The sequence below is a fragment of the Anoplopoma fimbria genome, chromosome 11, assembly GCF_027596085.1.
Source record: "Anoplopoma fimbria isolate UVic2021 breed Golden Eagle Sablefish chromosome 11, Afim_UVic_2022, whole genome shotgun sequence".
Taxonomy (NCBI): domain Eukaryota; kingdom Metazoa; phylum Chordata; class Actinopteri; order Perciformes; family Anoplopomatidae; genus Anoplopoma; species Anoplopoma fimbria.
Window position 1 is genome coordinate 22,247,761 of NC_072459.1, and position 21,996 is coordinate 22,269,756.

Consider the following 21,996-nt stretch of genomic DNA (forward strand, 5'->3'; position numbering starts at 1 on the left):
TGCCATCACTATTTAGCCACTAGCCATTCACAGCAGCGTGGCTCTGTGATCGGTAACGTCAGTCAGTCCAGCACTTTGGTCCAGATGGAAATATCTCAACAACTTTTCAGCTTTCTATATAGCTTCAACTGCACTTTGTGTTTGGTGTTCTTCAGAAAAAAGCAGGCAATCATGCGGAACATGGTTAACATTATACCTGCATGGCTGTAGTCTCTTACAGCCATGCAAAAAATATGTTTTTGAAAGAGATTCCACTTTCATTTCACATACTGTGAGGACCCTCATCTATTCAGATTTCCCAAAACGGTTATTTATGCATTACATTTTAACACCCAAATGATAACAATGATGTGTAATTATATGTCCAGAGCATCATGTGGATGTTTAAAAATGAAGCTGAGTCAGAACCATGAAATTGAGGTTCATTCGCCTCATCATATTTGGCCCTTATTATGGCTTTGTTTACCCTGATGGGAATGCAACATCACGTTATTGAAAGGTGAGTCATGGTAGTGACATTTCCAGCAGACCTGCCTGTAGACTGATTCACCTTCGGACTCGGTCAATCAATGATCACACGAGCCAAATATGTGTCAGAGAGAGCAACGACTTTTCCACGGGTTTCTCTGCAGTCTGATTCGCTAATGGCGAGGGATGTTGTAATTGGATGATCCTCTGGGGCAAAGTTTTTTTCCCCATCTGTAGGTTCTTGTGCAAGAGCTCGAACCTATTGCACCTATAGTTGGCATTTAGGTTTGTTATTGTGAAGCAATGAGAGAATTTTCCTGCCGGGATCAATAAAATCTCACATTATTGCATTTCTCCAATAAATAATTTGAGCACTATTTCACCCCCTGTGGTTATAATTGATGCTTTCAATCGCGCTGATGTCACGATTCTGAACATTTGAGCTGACATTAGAGAGCAGGGGGGGTTTTCATCTTTGGCAGCGGCAGTGGTGGATGTTGTTCTGAGTTTCTCAGAGCGACTTCATTCTCCCTCCCGCTGATCAGGGATTAAACCGGCTTCTATTGAGGCGGAGACTCTCGCTACATCACACCTGAGCCCACACACAAAGGCAGTGAGATGGAAATAAAGCAGGAAGCCTCACCCTATTTAATTCCTGCCACACTCCTACTGCAGTGCTAAAACAACCCAACAGGAATCTTTTCTGAAAGTCCTTGCTAAATGCCTAAAATGTTATGGACGATTTTCCCTCTAGTTGCCAGAAAGTCACTGCCGGGAAAGAGAGAGAACAACGAGTGATTAAGACAATGAAAGTGACGGAGGTGGAAAATGGGGGAGCGTGTGCAAGAGGTGAAAAGAGTAGAGGCTGAGATGGAGCGCAGGGCCCTGGGGTGATATCTGTGTCTGCTCCTCCATTAGAGACCAGCTCACTAAGGTTACGTGAGCATTCAAGACACGCATACTAGCTTTGACTGCCTCACTCTCACTCTTTCTCTCTCTCTTTCTTTGTTTGGTTTCTCTCTTTCATTCTTTCTTTCTGCATTTTTATTCAGAGAATAACCGTTGATTGAATCATAAATTCTGCCACCTTAACATCACTCTTACTACATGCATGTACTGCATTTTGAGTTTGGTGTCTCATTTTATTTAATTTTAGCCTTTCCAAAACCAAACTAAAACAGTGTGTTTGTCTGCGCTATGCTGCAAATGTTAGCAAGTCCAGCTGACTAACTTACTAGTGCTCTGTGGGAGCCGGGCCTAGATGCTATCTGAGTTTTGGCTAAAGGTAGCGGTAAACAAATACGAATTCAATAAGTGCAGCGAACTGATAAACGAATACAGTGAGTGCTACAAAAACAATAATTGCAACAGACTAATACAATACAATAAGTGCTACAAACTACTACAAATAGGATAAGGCTCACGGTAGTACTTCTTGAAGAGGTGAGTTTTCAGCCTGCGCCGAAAGATGGGCAGCGACTCTGCTGTCCTGAGGTCAGTGGGGAGTTCATTCCACCACTGTGGGGCCAGGACAGAAAAAAGCTGTGACCGGGTGGATCGGCCGCAGGGACCTCTGAGCGACGGGGCAACCAATCGCCCCGAGGCAGCAGAGCGAAGTGGTCGGGCGGGGGTGTAGGGCTTGACCAAGGCCTGGAGATAGGAAGGAGCTGTTCCTTTCACTGCCCTGTAGGCTAGCACCAGAGTCTTAAACTGGATGCGAGCTCTTACAGGGAGCCAGTGTAGAGAACGGAGAAGGGAAGTTGTGTGGGAGAACTTGGGCGATTGAACACCAGACGTGCTGCAGCTTTCTGGACAAGCTCCAGAGGTCTGATGGCCGACGCCGGGGCTCCGGCAAGTAGTGAGTTGCAGTAGTCCAGGCGGGAGATGACCAGAGCCTGGATGAGCACCTGCGCCGTCTCCTCAGTGAGGAAGGGGCGAATCCTCCTGATGTTGTAGAGGAGGAATCTGCAGGAGCGTGTGACCGATGCAATGTTTGCTGAGAACGACAGTTGGTCGTCCAGGGTCACACCCAGATTCCTCACAGTCCGAGTTGGCGTCACCACGGCATCATCAATGGTGATGGACAGGTCTCGGTGCGGGCAACCCTTCCCCGGGAGGAACAGTAGCTCGGTTTTGTCCAGGTTCAGCTTCAGGTGGTGTGTCGCCATCCACTTCGAGATGTCAGCCAAGCACGCAGCAATGCGTGCCTCCACTTGGGTGTCACCGGGAGGAAATGACAAGACCAGCTGGGTGTCATCGGCATAACAATGGTAGGAGAAGTCATGCGAGCGAATAACAGAACCCAGAGATGATGTGTAGAGCGAGAAGAGAAGGGGGCCCAGAACTGAACCTTGTGGAACCCCCGTAGTCAGCATGCGTGGTTCCGACACGGCCCCCCTCCATGTCACCTGGTAGGATCAACCTGTCAGGTAGGATGCAAACAGGGAGAGTGCAGAGCCTGAGACGCCCATCCCCTCGAGGGTGGAGAGGAGGATCTGGTGGTTCACCGTGTCAAACGCCGCTGACAGGTCCAGGAGAATCAGGACAGAGGAGAGAGAGTTCGCTCTCGCGGCGTGAAGCGACTCTGTCACCGCAAGGAGGGCCGTCTCTGACGAGTGACCCACCTTGAACCCGGACTGGTGGGGGTCCAAGAGGTTGTTCTGGTGGAGGTAGGAAGACAGTTGTTTAGAGACAGCGCGTTCAAGTGTTCAAATACAAGAATTCAAAATATGCCATGGTTAAACCGTAAACTCTGCTTTTAGTCTAACAATGCCAAATGTAATTTTACATTTTTGCATTTTAAAAGTAGCCCAATTATGCAGGAAATTGCGTGGCCAGGTAACACCGGTCCTGCTCCTTATTGGATTGGGGGCAGTTTAATCTCCAGCAACCCCTGCCAACATTACCCAAGATAGCGTTACATTCTCCTTTTGTTTGTGTTTTTAAAAGTGAAACTGTTTAAAAACATGCAGCATGGATGTATGAGCTAAGCAGCTAAATGAGATTATGTTAAAATGAAATAACAGTCTGATCAAATATTTTTCCTTATCATACACAAAATGTTGTTGTTTATTTCGTGCAACATGTTAATTGGATCATCAACGCAATAAGAGTCAGGATGTGTTTGTGTTTCCCTTGGGTGCTTCGGCTCAGGTGCACCGTGCTGCAGGGCGGTCAGCTCAGAGTCACTCTCTCGCACACATACAACACTTCGTCTCAAACACTCTTCCTCTGTAACTAAATAAGCCATTTCACTTCACTTAACCAATTATGTGCAAAAACCAAAAGAGGTCAGCGTGAGGCAACGACACCTGAGTCAGACTGTGGAGTCTCTCCTTCTAAGTGCTGCAGCTTTTTTTCGGCCCGGAGGAGCCCTGGGTTCAATACACACAAGCTTACGGTAGTATATGTGCTACATCTCCCATTAGCTTTCAGTGAAGGGCCCCGTCTTTCCTCTCCTCTTAGAGAGAGGAGACTTTTATTCAGTTTGATCCTCCTTCTCCTCCGCTGTCTCCCTCTCAGGGCCCCTCTTACAGGAAAAACACACATGAGGACACAGGCTTCTCAGCAGTACTGAATTTACCCGTGCTTGATAGATATTACTACTGTCAGCTGCTGTGTAATCCCCCAGACTGAGACAGAAAAAAAATCGGGGCCTTTTATCCAGACTGAAGTGCTTTCTGGGATGTTTGGGACCCCAAAGAGCTGAGGTACGTGGGTAGAAAAGAGGCGACAGGGTCAAAGCGTCTGTTGGACTTTCCTGCTGGTTACTGTGTTTCAGGCCGGGCGTTTTGACAGTTAACACAATGCTCGGTGCAGTCGGGTGGAGAGGTGATGGAGCAGAGTGAGGACAGTGTTAGGCCTCAGGCTCCTCACCATGACCACCTCTTATGTCCTTTAACTGCTGATCACTGACCTGGTGGACAGTATTTTTGGACTTCTCACTTAAAAAAAGCTTGGACGGGCTAATAGGAATCGATACATACAGTCTATATGAGAAACATGTGGCATATTATAAACAGCTCATGTGTTACTGCATACTGCATCAACAAGCAACCAGTGACTTGCTGGATTCATTTATGAGGGAGCTGCACTGCTGGTATTTTGTATACCAGAAGCCGAGGGGTGGACGTATAACTGCATAGAATATGAATTACTCCAAATATAAAGTGACTAAAAGTGGCATACGTATTTTCAGTTTAGGTAACCAAGAGCTGGGTCCTGGTTACCGGCGTGGCAACCCCTTTTTAAAGTTTGTGTTGAGCCCTGTATATATCTATATCTATACATCTATAAAATAAATGTGTATATATACAGAAAATATATTTAACATATATAAATCAATTACGATGGGCTGACCTTTAAGGAGGACCAGCGCTATTCACCTTTTAAGTTGGAAGTCGAACAGCTTATTTCATTCTTAATATTCCAAATACTTAATGTGGGTTATAGTTTAACAGTTAATTATTAACATCCCTAACATTTGGTCCTCTCCTCACAATTTTCCTTTCAGTCATTTTAGGGAAGACTTTTATTTTGGTTACTGAATGTCACCCTACCACTAGTTTCTTTACCCGATGTCAGGTGATTCGTTTGACTCTGTAGTGTCACATTTACAAAATTGCATGTCCGCCCTCTTTTTCTGCCTTCCCCCCCCCTTCCACCACTCTTAACTGTGAACTTGAGTGACTTCTATAATGAGCAGTATTCCTTCTCCTCTCATTCTCTGCGCTCCGCGGCCGGCGTTATCAGAAGCCTCCCAGCCCCAACGCTGCATAGCAACAAGCCGTCATGTGACCATGGATCCCTGCCTCTCCCGTCCCCTGCAGGGTTGTAGACGCCAACTACAATTTCCTTGGGTTTTTGTTCCATGAATAAAGCGCTCCAGTCTTCTCGTGCTTCTTCCCCTCAGAGATGTATACATTAAAAGAAAAAAGGGGAAAAAAGCACTGAACATGTGATGCTTGTTTGGTTTCTGCTTCCCTTTCTTACCCCGAACAGTCATCTTTTTCCGCCAACATTTCCGTAATATATGCTCGCCATTATTTCCATGTCCCATTCATTCACCCATCTCATGCCGCAGAGGTAAACACACCCGTCTTCCCCGACTCCTCATCAGCAGTTCTTTCCTCCCCCCCCTCCCCCTCCCCCTCTCTTTCTTCTCTTTGAAGTGCTCACTTATCTGTCTCTCTGTGTTTCCCTCCTCCTCTACGCCTCGGATCTCCTTTTCTATTTGACTTTGCACATCACGGCTACATTTTCCGCGGTTTCATATGAATGGGCGGTTCGGTGAAGTAATGGTGCCCCTGCTGTTATCCAGAGGGGGGAGTGTGAACATGCCAGGGATGAAGGCTCCTGTTTGCCTGTCTTTGTTAGAGCCATACTTTCCCCTTCCCCTGTGTCATCCGCTCACAGTGAAACAATATTCCCCCGTGTGACCTGTTTACGCCCTCTATGGTGTTTGTGCAGTGTGAATATACATACATGTGTGTGTGTATAACGGTGGAAAAAACTGGGTCATGTTTACCTTCCACCTGTGTGGGTGATGAGCACCGCTGAGAGCGCCTTCAACCTGCATCTCTAATCTTTGTTTTTCTATTTTTTTTTCTGAATTTGCAGTCACCATCCGTTCCCCCGAAACATTTACTTTCCCTCATCTTGCTTTTATGTAATGATCGCAACCAGCTAACACCCCCATCTCTCTCGACCTTCACACCTCCAGCCCTCGGCAACAGCGTCCAGATTTACGGATTGTCCCTCCCCTCCCCTCCTCCCTCCCCTCTCGGGTTCTTGAACGACCATGGAGCGAGAAACAGGCCCCGGGCATCGCTTTGAAATTTGGACTCTGCATGTGTCTTGTAAATACGTGCCAGTTTAGCATCGACATATTTATACCTCGTTCCTAGTATACTGACAGCGTTACAGGGGGAAAATTCAAGGCCGAGCGCCGTGTGTGTTTATTATGTTTACAGCCAGCCCTCATTGATTTCCTGCAGCGCTGAGAATCCATTAACCAAGAATAGTCCTGCCGCTCGGTTCGGCTTTAGCTCCTATCGCTCTCTCCTCGTCTCTCTGAGGTGATGAAAACCAGCGAGGCTACGTCGAACTTAAAGCTCCGAGCCACGTGCCATTGAGGTGACTGGTGTCACTGGGATCAGCTGGTGCAGCGACCGTGTTACTGTGAGATTATTGCAGCTTCAGGCAAAAAGGTTTACGGTTAAAGAACAATGTCAGGATTCAATTGATCCTGCTTAGAGGGTGTGAGATTGCACAAACTGCAGTTTATCAGACCTGCCAGTTTATCTATCGGCATACGTGATCAATATCAATAAGGCCAGCTAAAGATTGGATCGATCAGGACATCCTGTGTGTGGTTAGAACAATGAAAACGGATAGATGAGATGGCGCTGGCTCTGTTTTGTGAATTTATTTTGATATAAGTGGCAGTATTATAGGCAGATTGAAGCGACCCAATAGGGCAGACTTAATTGGATGCTGGTAATATGCCAACAGCCAATCAGCTTTTTAAAATTTTAATTTCAAAAAACGAAACAGTTTTCATCATATCTGTTTGCTATGTTCAGGATGAAGCTTGGCTGATGTTGCAGAGGTGTGATCCTCGCACCACTCGACAAGAAAGCGGAAACTGAGGAGTCGGAGTTAGGATGTTCAACATATTTATGGTTTAATCAGTTACAGTTCAACCAAAAGTTGAATTATAGATCGTTGCTTTGTAGTTCCATGCAGGAATGACAATGCATGATTTTTCTTAGATCCCCTGAAGGAGGCTCAGTACTGTCCAGCAAGTAACAATGGCCGGTGTTAACACAGCCGACAGTGCACATCCATATGTCCTTCCTATGGAACAGCAGTGGATTGAAGAGGGGAGATTTGCACAAGTGAAGCAGCAGTGTGCTCTGTTTTTAATGTGTTTCAGTTGAGTTGAGATTCTTCTGCCTAACTAGCATGACCTTGATTTATTTTATTTTTTTTCTGCACTGGTCTATTGTGTAAAAAAATAAGAAATAGCTAGTTTTCTGTGTCTTATGAAGGCCTCTACACTGCGTCACTGAAGATGTGTGTGTGTGTGTGTGTGTGTGTGTGTGTGTGTGTGTGTGTGTGTGTGTGTGTGTGTGTGTGTGTGTGTGTGTGTGTGTGTGTCTATAGTGGTTGATGCGTCCTGCTCACATGAGAACCCACATGACTACTATAAAAGAAATGAGAGAGACAGAGAGAGAGAGAGAGAGAGGCCGAAGACGTAGTGGTGCTTTTTAGCATTTCATTTGTGCTTCTCGTCTTTGTTCCCAGCTGTTTTTATTTTCGTTGATTACCCCCCCCCCCCCCCCCACTTTACCTTGGAAATCAAAGCGCATTATGCCGCACGTATTTTTAAAAAGCCTTGGGTATGAGCCTTCTGAGGAAATAAAAGGGGATTGCACACAAAAAGCACAAGAATACAAAAAGCTTCCTCAATTTACTGCATAATGGTGTGTGAGTCGGATACACTGATAGCGTGTCAAGGATGAATGTGTGTGTGGAGTCCACAGGCAGATTTGAGGTGACTCAGTGTTGTAGTGACTGCTATTAAGTGACCAAAATATAATTAACCGAGGTCATGGAATTATAATTTTTTTACCATTCTCATCCATCTTGTATTTTTCCCTGGCTTGTCGCCACTGTTCTCTCTTAACTTTGCCTCCCTCTGATCTCGCTCTGCACTCTCTCCCCTCATTTCTTATCTGGGCCGAGCGGAGGCAGACAGGGATGGATGACTGAGGAAATTGAATTCTCCTTATCGTCGTTGTGCTCCGTGCAGCGAGCCAACGTGCGACTCTCCAGCACACACACAGGCAGCTACAGGATGCACACATTCTAAGCATGGACTCACACAGATACAGCACGCACACACAACTCCGCCGTGGTGACTTGGACGCCCTGATTGCAGTGTCCTCCCGTGTTTACGTGCGTCTTCTCTCTCTCTTTCTCTTCACAGTTGCCGTACAAGCAACAGGAAAAGTCTGATCCTGACCACCACCTCTCCCACGCTGCCTCGGCCACACTCCCCACTTCCCCTCCCCGGACACCTCGGTACGTAGAGGAACACGTCACACCTCTGCTGTGAACTTTTCTGCTTCATATGTTGATAGGAACCAGGCCAACTTTTTTAAATCACTTAGATTCCAAAGTATTTATCAAAGAAATACTTTTTTTTCCCTTAAAAAAAGTTTAAGGATATCCCCTCTTTATTTTCTACCAATTTAATAAAAAAGGTCTGCCCCGGCTGGACAGTTAAATAATCCTTTAAATAAGCATTAATCCCAATATGTAAAGACATTTAGTAAAATTTGATTATTTATTTCAGATGGGACGATTGATTTAAAATGCAAAATCAGCGTTCCATCACTTCTAACGCTCATTAATTAAAGTGTAATATCTTCTATGTTAATTTGGTATTTTTGCACATCAGTTTTTGTACGCTCACTTTTCCATTCTGTTTCAAGTCTTTGTGCTAAGCTAGTTTCATATTTAGTGTGCATGACACGAGATTGGTGTCAAACTTCTCATCCAACTGTCTGCAAGAGAGTCAATAAACAAATGTCCCAAAATGTAAAACTGATCCTTTAATACTGAGTACTGTTGGATATAAAACAAATAGTCAATAACAAATAGATCTACATATTTTGTTAATCCATAAGAAGTCACTTTGACTGGACTGGACTTTTCACCTAGTTTTGGAAATGACCGTGACCTGACTCACACGTTGGGTGCGACACACACTCTGATCCCCAAATCCGATATAGACGAAATGTTTGTGTAGATTAGACGTCGTCCTTAATCTGACTGCTCCCTTAAGTAAGATGGCTTGATATATTCATCTATGAAAAATCCCTCAATCAAATCTCTCATTCCAGTAACCAAAACGCTCATATTTCTGTCCACAGAACAAGGCATAATAAATAAACATCCGAGGCTACAAAGCATTCATCAGGCTCAAAATCAATAATAAGCCTTTTTGATTTGGGAAAGTCGAAATCAATGTCACTCCCTTTCACCACCGAAAAGCCTACCTAATGATAGCCACACTGTCGTATCGAACCACAGAATCAGAGGCAGCTTAAATGCTACACTTCACAGGGAAAATGAGGACAGCGTGTTAAGATGCTTTAAAGTGTGCTGTGGTCATTTGGTCACAAAACAACAGGACTTGACTACTCTTTGTACATCTCCTTTTTACCACATCTGTGTCTCCCCCCTTGCGTCTCATCCTGTGTTCATGTCTTGTCGTCCCAACAGGAAGCAGCCCCCTGGACAGCCCGCGGAACTTCTCTCCCAGCAACCCGGCACACTTCTCGTTCGCCTCCTCCAGAAGGTCGCTGCATATGTCGATTGTCATTTCACACACGTTTGCTAGGGCTTGTTTTTGTGCCCGAGAATGATGTGAGAGGGATAGAAATTTAGACGGGCGAGGGGAGACGGACAGTAGTCAAGTCATTGTGAGACAAAGGGAGACGGGGGGAAGGGGGGGGGAGGGAGAACAAGTGAACACCAGAGAAGAGGTCACGCACTTCCGGGGGAGCAGCGAGCCTCACGATGAACTCGCAGGTTGTCGCGGTGTAGCGGGCTGACTCATGTATGACCGGGTCAAGCCATTACATTCTCAGTGTTTATTCAAGCTGCTCTGGTGACACTGTGTTGGTGTGTGTGGACGGCTGGCCATGAATCTGTTTGCATGACTGTGTTCTTGCAATTGAGTTTATAGAAGAAGTATTACAACAGTACATTTAGACAATAGTGTTTTTCCACAGTTTTGGAAAGACCCCTTTTAAGTTTCAATAATGCCCCCTTTCACAAAGCAAGGTCCTAGTTTAATGTGGAAGAACTAGACTGGCCCACAGAGTGCTGACCTCAACCCCATCTAACACCTTTGGGTTGCCAGGTCTCAATATAATATAATATACCTGCTTCAACATACTCTTATTCGTTTACTTGTTTACTTTTTACCATATTTTATTGTATATTTTCATATTTGTATTTTTAAATGATGTCTTTAGTCTTGCACTGTGTTTTGTTATTTACTGTACGCACCAATTAATCACCTAGCCAAATTCCTTGTATGTGTAACGTACTTGGCAATAAACAGATTCAGATTCTGATTCGGATGTGGGCGACCTCGCTAATGCTCTTGTGGCTTTTCCGAAGCCGTTATAGAATATTTAAGGAGGCCAAAGTGACTGCAGTAGTGGGAGGGGTCTAAACTAATGTGTTCTATAGACAGAGATGTATGTGAAGAGGCCCAATTAGACCGTTATTTACCGCTGTCTCTCCTCAGTCAGACACAGTGTTGGGAATGTAAATCCTCTGTCCTCATTTATCAAATTTGTTTCCTCCCTGTTTGTCTGTGCGACCGAGGCACACCGAAGCAAAATGAATGATTTATTTTAGTGCAGCTGAAATTGAGATTACCCTCACATAATATGGGCAAAAAAAGTGGTCAGGGTTTTGTCTACAGTCAGTTGTATTAATTCTCAGGTACCAAAAAGAATAGTTTAGTCAGCACAAGCCAGCTAAGCTAATATGTATCTGGATTTAATGACAAAGTGTATGCACCAGGTTTTTAACCGATGTCACATTTGTGTTCTCTGCAGAGACGGACGACGGTGGTCTTTAGCATCGTTGCCTTCTTCTGGATATGGCACCAACACTCCCAGCTCAACGGTAAATAACTTCACCCCCTTCCCATCACATAAAAAAGTAATTCCCAACCAGGGGTACCTCCATGTCTAAAAAGTGTTGCCAATGCGGAAGTGCCTTAGATTTGCGACCTTTCTAATGGCCATCAGGGGGCAACTCAGGGGTCAAAATGCAGCTAAACTTTGTTAGCTAAAAGTTAAATAGCTGAAACTTCTAGCTTCTCCAGTAAAGTGGCAAAAGTACGAATACAAACTTTGACTTTGAACTTTAACATTCACCATTCAGTTGTTGTAAAAGTATCCACTTTTATATAATTCTTAATTTTTACCAAAATTCTGTTCATAATCCATTCCGGACATCCAATATTTGGATCATGTCCGGTGGTGTTGGTGAAGGAGTACTTTCGCTCATCTGACTGCTCAGAAAGCAGTTTTACGTCAGGCATCAAAGTCTGGGATCCACCGGCATAAATTGCTGTAATTGGCACAGATGTAATCTCTAGAGTCTCCTTTTGCTTCCTTTGTCAGATCATCACCATGCCAAGACTTAATTATCATTATCATTATGTCATTGTTTGGCAAGCTTCATCATCAGTCTTCAAATCTATCACTTTAAACACTCACACAAGACACTGAAATTTGATCATCTCCAGCATCACTTCTGTTTCTCTACCTCATGTCTTTTGAAGTGTCTCGTTGCGTAACCGCAACGTCAGAGGCCCGGTTCCTGCTCCCTATCTGGCTGTAGACGGAGGGTTAGATGGATGGATGGGGGGAGGAGGACAAGGGGGGTGGAGTGATGAGTGCCAGGCCGGTGGGATGAGAGGGAGAAACCGGCATGAGACGGAGCACATTCTGCTCCAATTTTAACAAAGCCAGATTCTATAATTGGAAGTAAAGGGATATTTTATTGAATTAATACTAGCACTGTGGTGCACAGTGCTAGCTTCAGCTCTGTCTGCTCCTCAGTTCCCTGCTACATTAAAAGATATAATCAAAAAAACATTTCCAAGCCAATATCGTAGTTTCATGAATTGGTTTCTTGCCAAAAGTTACATGAGGAGATTGACACCACCGTAAATATGAATCTACTGCCAGCAACCTGTTAGCTTAGCTTAGCACAAAGACTGGAAACAGGGGGAAACAGCTAGCCTGGAGCGAGACGCCGCACAAACTCCCCACTTACCAAGACAGTGGTGAGAGAAATGGTATGTGTGGAGGGGACGCAAATGAGTGAGACATGCATGAAAAACACAAAGAAAAATGAAGTCTCCACTCTTGTTCCATCCACCCTTTTAAGTCTGACCGTTGTCAATTAGTCTGTCACCTGTGACTGATCTGTGATCGATCTTTCGGTTAGCAAAGTAAGTGAAGGAGGTCCAGGTCTCGTTGCTTTGATGAAGGCAAATGAGGAGGCGAGACGAAGGTTTGTTTGTGAGACAGATTGATGGGTCTGACCCGAGGCTCATCGGACACTTCATTAACATTTAAAATCGCAGTTAGTCATCGGTGGTGACAACAAGGTCTGCAAATACAGTAATAATTGATCTATTAGTAGGCGTAATAATAAGGGGAACTGTTTGTCCATTTCCAGCCGCAATAATAATCCTGTTTCCCATCTCCCTCTGTTTCCCCTCCTCTCCCTCACACTCCTAATCTGCTCCACGCCCTCGTCTGCTTCCTTTTCCTCCTCCACCCCTTTGCTCCTGCCTCCCCTCTCCTCTTCCTCCTCTCCCTCTTCCCCCGCTCCAGTCCTCCAGCTCCTCTCAGGAGCGGCTGCACCAGCTGCCCTTCCAGCCCACCATGGATGAGCTCCACTTCTTATCCAAGCACTTTGGCAGCACCGAGAGCATCACGGATGATGATGGGGGCCACTGCTCTCCCCAAATGCGCCCGCGCTCCCGCAGCCTCAGGTCAGCACCACCAACACCACCCATGAGATTAAAACAGCGGCCTCAGCTGCCCAAAAGCACTCTGCTCTTTTTGAAAGGACTCTCTAAAAGCAGGTTTAACGGGGTTGCCCCTCCTTGATCTCATTGTTGCTTTTATATAACCTCCTGAATGTTCCTGGTTTAAAGCTAACATGTTGGATTTGCATGAAATGAACCAATGAATATAGATAATAGAAAGTTAGTGCTGTGTGTGTATAAACACAAGGTCATCAATATTAGAGACTCGGTAACTAAGAAAAAAGGCCACAGCCTTCTTGGTTTTGTATGATCAGCAATTTATGGTAGCTAATGTTAGCAAATTTAAGCTGGATGCTGCTTTGTAAATGACATATTAAGACAAGCTCATTGCTAAAGTGAGACTATTTTTAAAAAGAAATACATTCCTCTTACAAATAAAATGTTGAATTGATCATTAAAAACAGTTGCTAATGTGGGCTAAATTTAGATAATGTTAGCGAACTATAAATAATAGATATTGCACTATAACAGCCATTTTGCTGCCTTTTATTGTACTTCTGTTACACTGAGATTTAATATTAGCATTATCAGTTCACCAAAAGTAACATAGGCTCACTTAAATACACTAAATACCTTTACCTCACTTAAAGCGAGCCTAAGTGACAATTGCTGAGGGAAAAAAGTCAACAAATTGATTCAGTTATGATTATCTTAAGTTTGCTAACGTTAGCTAACATTAACTACAATAAGCTACCGCATACCAAACTAAGAAAGGCTGTCACAGAAAAAAACAGTGTATTGAACTGAGCAAGAGTGTTTTAATTCCTTTGTCTTCCATTTTTAAGAGGGAAAATGTGTTATATTTAGTTACAGAGTCTCAATTTAATATTGAACCTGTCTAGATATACATGAGCTACTAACTTTGTCTTTTTATTGAATCATTTTAAGTGCTAATCAAATCTAACGCACAGTGAAGATGTGTTCTTTGTTTCACAGAACACATTTTAACAGAATTTTTTAAAAAGCCAAATGTTTTTAACTATATTCCATGTTTTTCTGCCCCCCCACCAGCCCAGGACGCTCCTCCTCCTGCTATGATAATGAGATAGTCATGATGAACCATGTGTACAAAGAGCGCTTTCCAAAGGTGAGACATAAACACACACACACACACACAAAGCTGCTTCTTGATAAACATCACATTCCATAATAAAAATATACAAAACAGTGAGCAAATCCTTAAGCCTGCAGAGCATTAAACCAATCTTTCAAGCTACAAAAACATTCTAATCCTATTAAGTCAGAGCTCATGTTTGAGGGAGAAATAAAAAGGGGATATAATTTAGGATTGAGCATGTTCAGAGATTTCTGTATAACAAATGCACAGTAAACACAAACAGTTTAAAATAATTAAAAAAGAGCCATGGGGTTTGCTAAACCATAGCAAACAAGATTATGTGGCACTGCCAAGTTGCGATACAGTTACCCTGTCAGAGAGAATATTAAGTTAAATCACTGCACTTAGAAATGCTGCCACAGCTAAGAACAGTTAAACAAAAGAGACTTTCTCTTTTGCCTCATTTTTCTTCCTCTCACTCTCTTGGCGGGTGGAGGTTGGTACCAAAAGGAAATGGGCTGACAGCTTCCACAGAGATAAAAATCAAGCCTTAGGAAATTCGACAATAATGTTCGGAGTTCATTCGAGGCTTTTTGGGCTTGTCCTCACACAAGTCAAATGGGGAACAAAATGACATTGCATAGAAGTCAGTGTAAAGCAGCAGTGCCTCGCTGTCTGAGGCACAAATGAAATTGCTTTTTGAACTTTCTGTTCCTTTGGGTGTTCCTAAGAAGTCTTTTTCTTTACGTAATCCCTGTCGATTTTACTTAAGCTCCCCATTCTCACCGTTTCTTTCTCCATTTCTCTCCTGTTCTGTCGTACTCCCCACCTTTCTTCCTCCGCTAGGCCACAGCACAGATGGAGGGGAGGCTGGCCGAGTTCATCCAGGCTTTCTCTCCAGAAAACGTTCTTCCACTGGCCGATGGAGTCCTCAGCTTCATCCACCACCAGATAGCTGAGCTGTCCAGAGACTGCCTGGCCAAATCCCACGAGGGCCTCATCACCTCTGTCTACTTCTTTGAGCTGCAGGAGAACCTGGAGAAGCTTCTAAATGATGTGAGTTATAGAAAAGATACAATGCAGACAAACTCATATAAGCGCAATAAACAAAGTATGCACTAATGAGTCCATTTGCGTGAGAGCTGGGTATCAAACCTCATGAACTTTTGGGCTGCCAGTATCAAGAGTAACAAAATTACATTTTTGAAGAGAAAAAAAATATTTTAATTAAATCTTAATTAACATTTTTATATAAACATTGGAGAACATGACAGTTGTTGCTTGAAGAGATGGAACCACCAGTAATTATTACCAAAGTCTGCAGTTCCCTTCAGCTCTATGGAGCATTTTAGCATATTTTAGCTCATTGTTTTTAGGTTCACAGCCTGCATCGTTACTGTTTTGATTCAATCTCCCGGCTCTCATGAAACATATTTTCAGCAGCAGCTGTTTGTCTCAAGATATCTTTGAAAACACCACTGTACACTACCTGCACAGCCCCAAACTGAAGTCAAACAAAGTAAGCGACTAGCTAGGGAACGTAGTGGACCCCCTCAGGAGTGCTTGGTAGTGTCCAAAAACAGAGCCAATAGGGAGCGTGAATAATGAACTCACACTCATCACATGATTCTAGATGAACGCTAATGTTCCTTGTGTTAGCAGGATGTGTAAATAAGTACTTGCTAACACGTTTGAGATCAGCTTTATGTGTTGCTAATATGTCAGTGCTTACAGCTTGTTGTGGTAAAAAAATGCATTAATTAGGTTTTACATGAAAAAAAAATTCCCCAATTTCAACATTTGGGAACAATGGTTTCCTCTGTTAGAAATAATTTCTCAAGGTAGGGTAAGAAAAAACATTAACATATCATTTTAGTATTGGTACAAAATCTCAGGTGTCATATTTCGCTAGCATTGAAAAGCTTCAAATGATACCTCTGGGTAAAATTAAAGCAGAACAGACACAAAAACATCTATTATCTGTTGAATGTGGCGATGCAATGTGATGCTGTGGAAGGTTATTGTAGAGCCAGCTCAAGTCTTCTAATTTCATTCAAACTCGTGATGCCGTTGAGACGTGACGAGATTGAAAAGGCTGCGGTAAATGCAGGCTAATTGTGCTCGGAGCAGATAACAGGTATCAGGCAATTGCATCACCAACCTCATTTGGGCGGCTTGATTAGATCGCTGTGATTACTCTGGGTTGCCTTGTTTTGGTTCAGTAGTATCAGCTTTTTTTTTTTCCATGATCAGATATTGTCATATGTCACAGCTTTTTTCACTCTGCCTGTCTTCTTGTCTCTCTTTTCATTGACAGCAGTGTCAGACTTGGCAAATGTTAATGTTAATCTTCCCTCTCTCTGTCAGGCCTTTGAGCGATCCGAGAGCACCGAGGTAGCCTTCGTCACGGAGTTGGCAAAGAAGCTTCTCATCATCATCTCCCGACCGGCCAGGCTTCTGGAGTGTCTGGTAAGATATCATCATATCCTGTTGCCATGTTCACAATCCTCATCCAGACCCACTCCCATCATCGTAGAACATTTGCACGCCTCGCGTCCCTCTTGTGACTTAAGAAAATACATTTTCTTGAGAGAAACATTGGCACAGACACGTTTGTTAGCCCATTAAAAGCATTAAACATCCTGATGTACCACACAGCGGGGGCAGACAATGAAACTAAAAGAGCCGGTCCAGTCTGTCTGGATGGCGAATGCATTTGCATTTAGATTAGAATTTGCCCCGACAAATATCAGTCAGCGCCCCTCCCTGCTGCTGGACCGCCTTCCCGTCTGACTCAGACCGTGACCAAGGTGTCACTTAAAGTTGGAGGATGTCTATGTGTGTGTTTGTCTGGGTTTTTATTCTGTGTGTGACAGTGTTTTTTATCTGTCTCGCATCCCACTCGATGAGTCATGCCACAGTTTTTCCACATGGTATTTGATTATGAATGACAGCGGAAACGGCAACATGGAGAATTGATTCGTCGATATAATTCCACCCTCGTTTTCTGCATTTCTCTGCAGTTCGATCACAGTCTGTGTGATCCATTGCATGTTCTTGACATCACTAGTATCCAGGTTTTGGATCAGCAGCCATGAGTTCCAGTAGTGGTAAAATGGATGAAACACTACTCTGCAATCAAACATGTCAAGTTCAATGTTCGACCGATGTCATGAAGTATTTGGTAGCCTTAGGGATTGGCTCATGAGGACGAATCTTTGTTCCTCATAAATATTTGTTTGCAAGCACATAAATGATAATTGTAGAGACGTTTAATATCACTCTCTCAACAATGATTTAATTTGAGCAAATAGCGGCGAACAATAGCAACCTTTCTCATTCAGTTTTAATTCTAGTGAGCTGACTGGAGACTAAATAACCAAGCAGAAATGTTCAGAAACTCTCTAGTTGCCGGTAATTGTGGCACAATGCGACACTCTGTCAGGTTGAGGAAGTGTGTCGGCGGACTTAAAGTGACTGTGAAATGAAAGTTAGGGCGTCTTCATTTGCAACACTGTGGTTTATTTTATTTTTTATGTGGGCATGGTATAGTTACAAGAGGATTAAATCAAATTCCTCAGCTTTGATTGGATCACTCACAAGTAGGCAAATAGGACAAATTAGTCAAACTGACTGAGAGAGGTTACTAGTGTGAATATTAGAAATCACACAATAAGCAAAAAGTTATTTTCTATGTTTAAAATGTCTTTTCATAGGCTCTGAATTATTCCTAGTTTCTGTGTTTCTACCATTTGCTGCTGGTCTGCATTGGCCTAATGATTTGGGCTGATTGTAATGAATGGTTTATGATTAAATAGAACATACAGCTTGTAAAGTTTAGCTTTCAATGTCCAGAATCCAATTCTCTGCCAAGGCTGAACAGACTGCAGTGATGGTGTCTTCCAGAAACAATTCTTGGAGCTGCTCCACATGCCGTGAATCATCAAACAGCTGCTCAAAGCGGCCACGGTGTCTTCACTGTGATATTTGAACTGTTCTGATTTACATTTAAACCCGCTTTTCTGGAAGCAATTTAATAAAATAAAAAAACGTTCCACCTTCACGTTCACTTCTTAATGCTCTGGTTTCCAGGAGTTTAATCCAGAGGAGTTCTACCATCTGCTGGAGGCAGCAGAGGACCACGCCAAGGAGGGTCACCTGATGAAGACGGACATTCCTCGTTACATCATCAGCCAGCTGGGAATGACCAGAGACCCTATTGAAGGTGAGGGGGAGGGACAGAAACGCACAGATGTAACTTATGAGAAAATAAATGAATTGACACCTGATTTAAACTGCAATATGTTTCTCATCAGATATGGTAAACCTCGATAGTTACGACAGCGAGGGACCGCTAACACCTGAAACAGATGACTCGACGGAGGTGAGATCCAAGAAAATGCTGATTGTGACAATTTCACAAAATGTCTAATAAAATAATGAAGTGATGACATTATGGACAGCCGTGGATGTAAACTAACTTGACTGATTGGCGGAGAGACACAACTGTGTGCCGGAGTCCAGTTTATTTTTGCAGAGCGAGTTACAAAGTCTGCCTTTTCACTAAAACTGTCTGCTTCGTCTGTTAATGACTTGGCATTTATATACACATCTAATTTAGATAATTTATGCTGTATCTTAAAAAACAGGATAACCCCCCTCCTTGCAGTTCCCTCTAGCATTAGGCATGCCTCCAACTGCTAGAATTAAGCTAAGTAGGCAAAAAAGATTAGATGAGAGGGAGGGGGTTATAGTCCATTACTGGAATTCTCTGTACAGATTATTTAAATGTGCATCACTAAAGCTACAGTGGCAAAAGAATACATGATTTTTTTGTCACTTGTTAGGACACAATATTTATGTTTTTTGTCATGTTGGTTTGTTCGATCTCACAGTGGATCACATGTAATCTCAGCATTTTGATTTTTGATCCACAGGGTAAGATAAGAGTGATGAAACCACCAGGAGAAGCAGACTTCCAGACCATCAAGCTGATCAGTAATGGAGCGTACGGGTGAGCAGAGTAGAGCAATAGGGCGTACTTACATTACATCTGTTAGTCAGGCATGCAGGACACAAATATTTATTTTATTTTATATGCAACGCAGTGGCCACAACGCTTGAATAACATGTGCCTCTGTGTGTGCGATAGCGCTGTGTACCTGGTGCGTCATCTGGACACACGCCAGCGGTTTGCCATGAAGAAGATCAATAAGCAAAACCTGATCCTGAGGAACCAAATCCAGCAGGCCTTCGTGGAGAGAGACATCCTCACCTTTGCAGAGAATCCCTTTGTCGTCTCCATGTTCTGTTCCTTCGAAACCCGCCGGCACCTGTGCATGGTCATGGAGTACGTAGAGGGTAAGAACATCTGTGTGTGGTTGTGTGTCTCATCTGGTGGAAAAAATATTTTCATTCTGCCTACACCTACAACTCCAGTGATTCTATGTAAAGTTATGTTTATCTCATGATATTACTATTTAGACTTCTATGCAGTTAGATTTGAGTAAGTATAAGTAAGACTAAAGGTCCCACATCGACTCTACATACTTATTCTAGGCAGGTTCTGAGTCTGTAGTGTACTCTGGAAAAAAAGACAAACATACTAGGTGTACTAAATATGGTATTTTTTTTTCGATCGACACAATGAGCAAAGGAAATGGATGAGCTGCTCACAGTTGAAAAAAATACAAGAAAAAAAGTTGTGTGGTGATGAAACAGCTCCAGAAAGACAGAGAAATAAGCATTACATTTTGAAGACGATGCTTTGGCATTCAAAATTTGCTGTTTGACTCCTAATGATATTGCGCGTATTGCATCATGAAAATGAGTATGCAGAACATACTGTTTAGAATAAGCATGGAGTATGGATGTGGGACACTAGCGTGGCTGTAGACTTGAGAAATTTAAATGTTGAATATTCTATGTGGCTTGACTCATGTCAGCACAGTCATCACAATCTAAAGAATTGAAGTCACAAAGCGTGCATGGAAGCTTTAAATGGTCTAGGACACGAGGTACCAGGAGACTTTGGTGGTAATTGCTGAGGTCAGCAGCAAGACTAATCAAATAACAAATTGTGCTGGCAGGTGGAGACTGTGCCACTCTGCTGAAGAACATCGGGGCTCTGCCCGTGGAAATGGCACGCATGTACTTTGCAGAGACCATTCTGGCCCTGGAGTACTTACATAACTACGGCATTGTGCACCGTGACCTCAAACCTGACAAGTAAGACTGAGTCGAAGCTTTGCTAAGAGATGATGCATTACTAGACATTTGCTATTTCTTTGCTATTTCAAAAGAGTGTAAATAAAGCTTGTATGTGTTAACTTTGCTGTTTTTATATTCTCAGCCTCCTGATCACCTCAATGGGCCACATCAAGCTCACAGACTTCGGCCTTTCTAAGATGGGTCTGATGAGTCTGACCACCAACTTGTATGAGGGACACATAGAGAAGGACACTCGGGAGTTCTTGGATAAACAGGTAAGACAACATACAAATGACTAAAATCCATCCAAAATAAGTTTTACATGGACAAATCATTGAAGTCATTTTAATTTACCTCCACTTTAAATGAAATGTATAAAAATAGTCACAAATATGCAATGTAGCTGCAAATTATGTCTTCTGCAGCGCAGACTCTCCCAAGTAAAGTTTAAACATGAGACGTCCTTTGATGTCTTAGTCTCTATGCAAAGATATTCCCCTGTCATTGTCTGCCAGGCATATTTGAAACGTGAAGAAAACAGTTGGCAGAACAATAGGCCAGTTTTTCCTCAGTTATTAGAATCAAATTCATCTTTTAAGCGAGATTTATTTTTCTCGAACCTTCCCTTTAGCGCTCACGCTTTGAAACTAAGCCTCATCATTTCTAGTGTGTGCATTATGGCGGCAGGGAAGTCTGTTAGCATTCAGTGCATACCCATCTGCACATGAAAACCCTCACTGGGGCTTTCATCTTGTCTTGGCAATCTCTGGAGTGGTTTTCTTAGCCATGCAGAGATATGCACGCTCAGTACACATGTGCAACCATATGTGATGCACAGGTGGTTTTTAAAACAGGAAGAAAATGATTGATATGACAAGTTGGTTTAGAATAATCTGAGTAGATAACTATTTGAGATCAACCATCAAAGTAAAATTAGGTAAAGGTAAATCAGATGTATTTTGGACATGGTCACATATAATTCATGGTTTGAGTAATAGAATCTAACAAACAGCTGAAGAAATCAAGAACTACATTTTTCCTTCAGGTGTGCGGAACTCCAGAGTACATCGCCCCGGAGGTTATTCTCCGTCAAGGTTACGGGAAGCCGGTGGACTGGTGGGCTATGGGCATCATCCTGTATGAGTTCCTGGTGGGCTGTGTGCCTTTCTTTGGAGACACTCCAGAGGAGCTGTTCGGGCAGGTCATTACAGGTGAGGGATCAAAGGTCTGAAGTTGATGTTATTCGACACACTTTTCCTCACCTCCAACTAGTCGTGTTTCCTCATGTCCTCCTCTCTCTCTCTCTCTCTCTCTTTCTGTTGTAGATGACATAGTGTGGCCAGATGGGGATGAGGCTCTCCCTGTCGACGCCCAGCACCTGATCTCCTCCCTTCTGCAGACCAATCCACTGGTTCGACTGGGCACAGGTCAGTCAGCTAGATTAGTTGTTCCCAACCTTAAGTCGCAGTCATTTTTCAATTTTATTCCTGGTCTCTGTTGTGTCTATTTTGGCTTAGACCAGTGATTCTTTTTTCTTTAAAAAAAATGGTTTGGTTTGTTCAAGTTTGCATATGTACTACTACCTCTTGGAGGGGAAGAA

General features: G+C 43.3%; 1 protein-coding gene across 1 annotated transcript in view; it reads left to right on the forward strand.

The window, feature by feature from the left end:
• The window catches only part of LOC129098990 (microtubule-associated serine/threonine-protein kinase 1-like), a 44,141-nt gene that overhangs the window by 13,419 nt on the left and 8,726 nt on the right, over positions 1–21,996 (forward strand). The window contains 15 exon segments of the mRNA XM_054608138.1: positions 8,462–8,556; positions 9,763–9,838; positions 11,115–11,184; positions 12,912–13,072; positions 14,141–14,216; positions 15,033–15,242; positions 16,554–16,655; positions 18,279–18,411; positions 18,503–18,570; positions 19,124–19,200; positions 19,339–19,547; positions 20,276–20,414; positions 20,539–20,671; positions 21,442–21,607; positions 21,722–21,823. Coding sequence (XP_054464113.1) covers positions 8,462–8,556; positions 9,763–9,838; positions 11,115–11,184; positions 12,912–13,072; positions 14,141–14,216; positions 15,033–15,242; positions 16,554–16,655; positions 18,279–18,411; positions 18,503–18,570; positions 19,124–19,200; positions 19,339–19,547; positions 20,276–20,414; positions 20,539–20,671; positions 21,442–21,607; positions 21,722–21,823 — 1,817 coding nt within the window.